Source organism: Macrobrachium rosenbergii, chromosome 5 (assembly GCF_040412425.1).
Source record: "Macrobrachium rosenbergii isolate ZJJX-2024 chromosome 5, ASM4041242v1, whole genome shotgun sequence".
NCBI lineage: Eukaryota > Metazoa > Arthropoda > Malacostraca > Decapoda > Palaemonidae > Macrobrachium > Macrobrachium rosenbergii.
Window position 1 is genome coordinate 70004972 of NC_089745.1, and position 9181 is coordinate 70014152.

At 42.7% G+C, this 9181-nt stretch overlaps 1 protein-coding gene across 1 annotated transcript in view; it reads right to left on the reverse strand.

Moving 5' to 3' along the window:
* Window positions 1–384: 384 nt before the first annotated feature.
* LOC136838961 (calphotin-like) overlaps window positions 385–9181 on the reverse strand; it is a 31666-nt gene continuing 22869 nt past the window's right edge. Inside the window, exons 3-4 of the mRNA XM_067104653.1 lie at window positions 2209–2679; window positions 385–492 (exon numbers count right to left, since the gene is read on the reverse strand). Of these exons, the coding sequence (XP_066960754.1) occupies window positions 385–492; window positions 2209–2679 (579 nt within the window). The remainder of the gene's footprint in view (window positions 493–2208; window positions 2680–9181) is intronic.

A 9181-nucleotide genomic window follows, 5' to 3' on the forward strand; every position in this document is an offset into this window, starting at 1 on the left:
AGTAAAGGAACAGTTTAACACAGAATAAGTCTCGGGTCTGCACTGAGGGTGCCAAGGACTCGAGGAACAAATGACCACTTTACACTCAAACACAGGACATTGGAAATGGCACTGGATAAACTGGCACAAGGACAGAAGTGAAATACTGGTACTCCAAACTTTCTAAAGGGCAAACGGTCGTGATTGAAAAGTCTTTACTCGCACTTTACCTTAGGGGAAACGGGTCTCTGGCGAAGAATGACGAGGGACGATCACACGTATGGCAGTGCCCTCGAGGATGACTGGAGTCTGGAGTCGGACAGGGAGAAAATGGTCTCTCAGCAAACTGCATCACCCGCCCGCGTGTATGGCTAACTGCACGACGACTCCTGCTCACATGACCCACTAACTAACTGCTACTGGCTGTCTTCCCTTATAAGGGCTCTGGCCGCGTGGTGCCCGTGATGTGTCATTCGCCAGGTGGTCAGCGATTCGGTTGCCTCTTCCCTGGTCCTGCGAAGGTAAGACAATTCAGCAGCTTAATCTATCTTTAGAAGGGCCATTTTAAGCAGCTTAGTTGGGCTAAGCTTCTTAAGGGAGTGGCATTTAGTTTCCTCTTCTTGCCCCTTTTTATCCATGTCATCTCAATATCTGTTCCAGGTAAAAAGAAGGACAGATCAAAATGTTGATAACCGTGCTCTGATTTCTAGGTCAAATACGATCGGCCATGCGGTTCTCAATAAACAAAGGGTAAATTAGGTGGGGGGGAGCTGTGCAGTGACTTCTTGTAAATTGTAATAGCTCCCCACGGAAGATAACATACGAGCCTTCATTCGGGCTTGTATGTTGATATCCAAGAAGTCGGCACAGCTGGTTTACTTTACTCTTCTCCCAACAAGAAATGGAAAAGCTTTTACTTTATTCTATCCCCACGCAAAATGGAAAATACTTCCAACATGTTAATATTAAACTACTTTAACATGGCCTATTAATTTCTTCAAATTTACGGTATACATTACTTTAAGATTACGAGGACAAGATAATTTTGAGGCAGGAGACAAAATTTAAGAATTAATTTACATTTAAGTCCCTTAATTCTAAATAAACAAGGCATGCGGTTAGTAGGCCTTGAAGAGGCGGTGTAAATGATAACACAGCGTTTATTTTTGTAAAGGACATCCCCTTTACGTGATATTGTAATGACGATACCTAATTCGCCAACTCGACAGTTGACGGCTGACCCCTTACACGGGATTTTGACAGTGGTGGGCGAGCGAGAGTATTCGTGAGTTTTAATTCGCTAACTTTAAACCACGCTAATTTTATGCGTCCACTGCCCATACTCGGGTACAGGCTATAAATAGATACTCCCTCAGTGTTATGACGGGATAAGCAGACAAAAGACGAGGGGTCTGGAACAAAATAGAGTTCTTAGGGGAAAAAAAAATAACAAAAGGAAAAATGAACAGGATGTTACGAATGAAAACGCGACCGCATACGAGAGGTGGAACACGTCTCTCAGATTTTACGAAGGTAGCATTAAAAATCACAAGGGCAGGAGTTTATGACTCGCAATTCATCAAAACAGTAAAATAAATAAACAAATAAAAGAGTAAATGATGTTGGCAGAAAAGCCAAGGGTAATAGAGTGAGGTATTTATTGTGTTATGCGGGAATTTATCGTCCTTCGCATATGAATTACAGCCCGGACTATCTCTCAGCCCCAGGGCTGGAAAAGGGAACCCGAAGGGTGTGACTCCTTCAGGAAGAGCTGACACGCATGCCCTGTGCCAAGGTAGGGACGCAAGGGCGTGCCACTTCCCACTCTGTTATTCTCAATGATTTATGCATTTTGAGGGGAATGGTATCCCGTATTTAATTGCCTCTTGTGATGATAATTTAAGAAAAGATTAATAGAGAAGGATAAGGGATAGAAGTTCCAGAGGAATGGAAGAAGATAGTGGAGGGCCTTGACATCCTCTTCTGGATTAGGGGTGCCAAGACCTTCAAAAGATGAAATGGTGGCACAGGTGCCACGGGAGCTCTAGAGCTCTTTGTAAACTACTCAGAAATTCCCACGCCCGTGGTAATTCCGCCGTGAACCTCTCCTACTTGGACAGTCGTCCTCGGCCAGGGAAGCGGAGGGCCCAAGATTGGAGGGCGGCATGGAGTGCCACCTGGGCCAGCTGCTGCAACAGCTGACGCAGGAGTTTTCGGCGCTAGTTCTACCATGATCTGTCGCAGCTCTTGTAGTTCATCGGCCAAGTGAGAGATGGCAGAATCCTGACTCGCGATTGCGTTGGCGATGGACTGAGGCAGAGAGGAGGCGGTCGGGGGCGGCGTGAGAGGCTCACAGGTATCAATGACCAGCTCAGGCACGGGTTGCAATGCCACACCTTTAGGTGAACTTCCGCTGTGGTTGAGAGGAACTATCTCTCTTACCGACGCTGGTAGTGGTGCCAGGCCGGGAGAAGAGAGGGGGTCCTGAGTTGGATCCCTTGAATGGAGATCGGGGTTGTGCTCTGGCGCTGGCACTAAGTCAGAGTCAGGCACTATCAGAGGTTTCTTGTGTTCGTCAGTCAGGACGGACGGAGCTTGGCACTGCTCGGTGCATGCAAGTGGCACTGGCAGGAATTTGGCATCTCCGGGAGGGAGATCTGATTGGGGACCTGGCGCTGGCACTGAGGCAGGACCTGGGCACTAGAATTGGATCAGGAACCGATCGAGGGGGCCACTGTACATCATACTCAGGTGGCACTGGTAGGGACTGCACGTCCTTCTGGTACCCAGGGGGCGCCAGTCTTGACTGAGGGAGAAGTGGGGGAGGATTACTCGTGCCCGAGGAATGAGTTGGGGAATGTGGACCCCTGGATTGTCGTGATTTCTGTGGGGACTGAAAGTCCTGTCCCAGGATGACATCCTATCCTCCGGGGAGATGGCTTGCTACTGCAAGATTGCAAATTTTTGATTGATGAGGCCTTGTGACTCTCAATTGGACCGTAGGGAGTATCATTTTAAACTGATTTACTCCCTCGATCGTGACGAGTTTTTGTCTATTGACAATAGCTCCATAGGGAACTCTGTCCCTTCGCATGAGGGAGATTTGCGCACCTGAGTCATCAAATGCCATGACTCGGCGCGCGGGGTGGCTGCCTCTGGGAGGGGCCACATATATGGGGCCTTCAGCGGGAGGGCCCAATGACTTGGACTTTTTGACGGCCAAGGCGACGGCGGGAGTATTTGATTTATTATTGTTCGGGCATTTTGCCCATGAGGGAGAATGGCCATAAACCTTGCACGCCGTGCAGAAGGTTTGGCTAAAGTCTTTCTGTGCTGCCCCTGTGGAGGGTGCAGACGAGTTATTGGGTGGTTTTCCGGGAGAAAGAGGCTCTGTTTTCTTGTTTCGGCACTGCTCAGAGGAATGCCCCATCTTCTTGCAATAATGGCAAGTTAGGGGCTTGCCCGAGTTTCCATTCTTGTGGGAATTTGATCCTCCGAGGAGGGGCGGGGGATTTATCTTCCGCCCCATGGATCCTTCCTGAGGGTGGTGAGTCTCCCACATGTCTGCTATCCGGCAACACTCGGTGAGTGTTGCTGGGGCTTTTTCCACTACATGAGTGGCGAGGGCAGGAGGGGCGTATCACAGGAAATGCTCAAGTTTAAATTTTTCGAGTACCTCAGCGGCACTAGTGGCTCCTTCAGACTCGAGCCGTTTTGCTAACACCCGCTCAGAATGGTACGCCCAATCAGACCAAGTCTGGCCTGCTTCTCTTGGCTGCTCTCTCCAACGTCTCCTCCCACTGCTCGGGGGTAATCTCGTACGCCTTCATAACCGCTTGGCGTACAGCTTCCCAGTTTCCCCTGTCCTCTGCCGAAAGGGTGTGGTAGGCAACGAGTGCCTTCCCTCCCAGGAATTTAGTGAGAACCAGGGAGAGTTCCGCAGGGGAGAGGTTGCAGTACTCCAGGACTTGTTCGGCCCTTTCAAGCCATACTTCAGGTTAAGACTCTGTCCATTTTGGCATGAACGAGTGAGCTTGGCTGAGGGCACTCATTCCCGCTGCAGGAGGGGGGAGTGGCATTCTGTCATTCTAACATCTGGAGCTCATGGGAGCACTGTCGCTCTCGCTCCTCCCGTTCTAACCCCTCTCTTCTCTCTTGGGCAGTTCTTTCTCTCTCTCTCTCTCTTCACGTTCTCTCTCTTGTTCTTGACATTCTAACTCTTCTCGTCTCTCTTGGGCAATTCTTTCTCTCTCTGTGCCTCTTGAACAATTCTTTCTCTCTCTCTCTCTCTACACGTTCTTTCTCCCTCTTTGCCTCTTGGGCAATTCTTTCTCTCTCTCTCTCTCTCTCCCGTTCTCTCTCTCTCCGCCTTGGCATCGTCCACTCTCTCTCAGAGCTTGCCCTGATAGTCCCATGTCCTTTCCAGCGGACATGTAGAATTTGAAGTCCTCATTTTGTTGGGCTCTGGTATTAGCCATCTTGAAATAATGGTTATGTGGACTGGACTCTCTAGCGAATCAAATATGTCTGAGAAGACTCAGGTTGTCTGAAAATACTCAGTTGCAGGAATCTGAAACACTCAATTGTTCAGGCTGCAGGAGAATGGATCTGTCTGAATAAGACAGTTGATCAGTAAGTCTGAGAAGACTTTGTTAAAATTCAATATGTCTGAGCAAGACGTGGTTGCTCGTGGCAAACGAATTTTAATATGCGTCTCGGGAGACATAACTGGATTTTATGTTGCGCTTGGACTTGGCCGGCTGTAGCGTGAAATTAAGGCATTGTTCTAAGGAACTAGAATGATCAGTCCCGTAAGGGCTTAGATGTGTGTGAAATACACTAGTATAATGTCTCAAAAGGACTTGATTTTGGGTTTCCCGCAGGAATTAGAAATTCTCGCCTTGTGCGACGTAGAATTTTTTAAGTGTCTCTTAGGACTTGGAATTTGGTTTTCCCGTAGGAATTAGAAATTCTCACCTCTCGCGACGTAGAATTTTTTTTTTAGGAGTCTCTTAGGACTTGGAATTTGGTTGAGAAATTCTCACCTTGTGTGACATAGAATTTTATTTGGTTTGCCTGTAGGACTTGGAAATACGATTTGTCCCTTAGGACTTAGAAACTACTAATGGGATGATAAAACCCCCACAAAAAATTTTTGCTGAGAGTGGAACAACAAACTACTTGGGAATGAATGAAAAAGAGGGTAAACATGCGGGCAGGGAGCTGGGAGGTGAATGGTCGTCTGTAAATCACTGGAGTTATTTTTAGATTCTGTGTGAATGGACCTGTCTATTTACAGACCGTCTGTGACTCCGGGGAAATTCCCGGGATGAGAGGATGACAGTAAAAATGACCTTGTAATTTTCCCTAGAAGTGGAGTTTAAAATTTCGCTTTCCTAACATCTAATTTGAGTTTTTAGCTAAACTTAGAGAGAGCAATGTGAGCTGATTTCGTCTTGTCCCTAAATAATTCGCTAATCCGAAATGCAAAGTAAAATTTAACACAGAGGAATTTCTTTTGCACTATTCCTCGAAGCAAAAAAAATATGGCAAAGATGTTAACACAGAGGAATTTTGCACTATTCCTTGAAGCAAAAATATGCAAAGATTTTAACACAGAGGAATTTTGCACTATTCCTCGAAGCAAAGAATGGTTATCACTGGTTATCTCCTAACTACCTATCCTGAAAGGCATGCATTAACGATTCTAATACGGCGGTTCTCTTCTCTCAGTGAATACATGCGTCCGTATTCCTAATTCCTAGGAACAGTCACGATTGTAAAAAAAATTTTGCTAAGATAAACACATCACTTACGTGGAACTCTCTTGGTCTGTGCTCTTGGTAACAGGTTCGGAATTTGTCTCGCACCCAGCTTAGCTTTACTAATTGCTGATTTGGCGAGTTGCAAATGCAATAAAGCAACAATAGAGGGGAAATTGCAACTGCTAAACAAGATCTAAGGCCAGGTCGCCATTTTTACGCATTTCCCTGGGTTGATGGTATTTTTACAGGCTGGCAACGGAACTTTTTTTAATTGGCCTTGGAGTTCTGACTTGCTTAAAGGGAAATCGTAAAAAAAATAAGAAAAAGGGGTGAATTTAGGAGCTGAAGGCTCTACTTCATAAGGAAATGTTACGTAAACACTTGGGATGAATTAAAGAATTATATTTACAAAAGAAAGCATTTGAAGGGAAAATGGATAAGTAAATTGATAAAGGGCTTGCAATGCCCGAAGATCCTTCTACTGGAGTCTTGACTAAAGGCAAGGCACAGTCCAAGATGAGTCCACTGCGAATAGGTCCCTCTGCAAGAGAGATTTGCACATTACACGCCAGTTAAGGAACAATTAACACAGAATAAGTCTCGAGTCTGCACTGAGGGTGCCAAGGACTCGAGGAATGAATGACCACTTTACACTCAAACACAGGACATTGAAAATGGCACTGGATAAACTGGCACAAGGACAGAAGTGAAATACTGGTACTCCAAACTTTTTAAAGGCCAAACGGTTGTGACTGAAAAGTCCTTCCTCGCACTTTACCTTATGGGAAGCGGGTCTCTGGCAAAGAATGACGAGGGACGATCACATGTATGGCGGTGCCCTCGAGGATGACTGGAGTCTGGAGTCGGACAGGGAGAAAATGGTCTCTCAGCAAACTGCACCACCCGCCCGCGTGCATGGCTAACTGCACGACGACTCCTGCTCACATGACTCACTAACTAACTGCTACTGGCTGTCTTTCCCTTATAAGGGCTCTGGCCGCGTCGTGCCCGTGATGTGTCATTCGCCAGGTGGTCAGCGATTCGGTTGCCTCTTCCCTGGTCCTGCGAAGGTAAGACAATTCAGCAGCTTAATCTATCTTTAGAAGGGCCGTTTTAAACAGCATAGTTGGGCTAAGCTTTTTAAGGGAGTGGCATTTAGTTTCCTCTCCTTGCCCCTTTTTATCCGTGTCATCTCAATATCTGTTCCAGGTAAAAAAAAGACAGATCGAAATGTTGATAACCGTGCTCTGATTTCTAGGTCAAATACGATCGGCCATGCGGTTCTCAATAAACAAAGGGTAAATTAGGTGGAGGGGGAGGCGCTGTGCAGTGACTTCTTGTAACTTATAATAATATATATATATATATATATATATATATATATATATATATATATATATATATATATATATATATATATATATATATATATATATATGCATTATCTTTGGTGCATCACCATATCACTATAGTGAAAATACCAACAGCGCCCCACAGAAATTCTCAATATTACCTTTACTTAATAATAATAAAGTAATCAATGATGATTAACATGTTTATTTGAGATATCTTATCCTTCCATGTATGTATTGGTTACATACATACATACACAAATGCAATATATATATATATATATATATATATATATATATATATATATATATATATATATATATATATATATATATATATATATATATATATATATATATATATATATATATATATATATATATATATATATATATATATATATATATATATATATATATATATATATATATATATATATATATATATATGCATTTGTGTGTATGTATGTTTGTAACCAATACATATATGGAAGGATAAGATTTCTCAAATAAACATGTTATTCATCATTCATTAATTATTTTACTTTTATTAAGTAAAGGTAATACTAAAATTTCTATGGGGCGCTGTTGGTATTTTCACTATAGTGACATGGTGATGCACTATATATATATATATATATATATATATATATATATATATATATATATATATATATATATATATATATATATATATATATATATATATACATACATGTATACTGTAAATATATATATATATATATATATATATATATATATATATATATATATATATATATATATATATATATATATATATATATATATATACACGAGGGTAAGTCAAAAAGTTTCAGGAAAAATTCAATATACTCTTTATTTAAGGAAATTCAAACATCATTTTTCTACATATCTACCATCTAACTCTATACACTTTTCAAGGCGCTGTTTCCACCTCTGCAACCCTTCTTTGTAGAAATTTGGGGCCTTTCTATTAAACCATGTTGAAACTGCATGTTTAGCAGCATCCAAAGATTCAAACCGGACCCCTCTTAAGTGTTCCTGAGTTTTGGGAACAGGAAAAAATCTGAAGGAGCAAGATCAGGACTATAAGGAGGATGTGGAAGAGTTTCCCACCTAAATTTCCGTAGGACTTCTCTTGCAACCCTTGATGAATGTGCTGGAGCGTTATCATGATGGAACAAAATTCTGCGGTGCAACTTTCCTCGACGTTTTTAGCCAATGCAGTCTTCAGTTTTTGCAAAACACCTTTGTAGTAGTTCCCGGTGATTGTTTTTGTCCTTCAAGGAAATCAATCAAAATCACTCCCTTGGAGTCCCAAAACACTGTTGCCATAACCTTCTGGGCAGATCTCGCCACTTTGAACTTCACTGGTGCAACTGAACCTCTTGGTAACCATTGCTTTGATTGAATTTTACTTTCTGGGTCATATTGATGGATCCAAGTTTCATCTCCAGTAACAATCTGGTCAAAAACTCTGATTCATTTGATTCAATCTTCGTTAAAACTGCAAGAGAAAGTTCAGCTCTTTGATGCAGTTGGTCTTCGCGCAACGCTTTTGGGACCCAACGTGCTGAAAGTTTACTCAAACCAAGATTTTCATTTAAAATTGAAAATGCGGAACCATGGGAGATCCCAGTTTCATTAGCTATCATATCGATAGTAATCCGACGATCTTCATCCACTAGATTCTGCACCAAAGCCACAATTCTTTCATTTTTGCAGTCGATGGTCTTCCCTCGCTTGGGTTGTCTTTGAGGTCCTCCCGACCATCCTTAAATCGCTTTATCCAATCATAAACAACTGATTTAGGTGGAGAAGAATCTCCATAAACTTGTTGCAAAGCTTCAATAATTTTCCTGGTTTCCAATCAAGCTTGGTCAGGAACTTGATGTTAGCTCTCATCTCAAAATTTTTATTTTCCATGGGTTCAAGAAGTTACTTTTCTGAAGCAGATGTTAACACCACGGTAGCAAGAGGATGACTGAGGTAACAAGTCAATATGATCACTACATCACAGATAATTGTTTACCAAGTATTTGGGTTGTTTCATTCCTGTGTAAATACATCATTCAACAATTT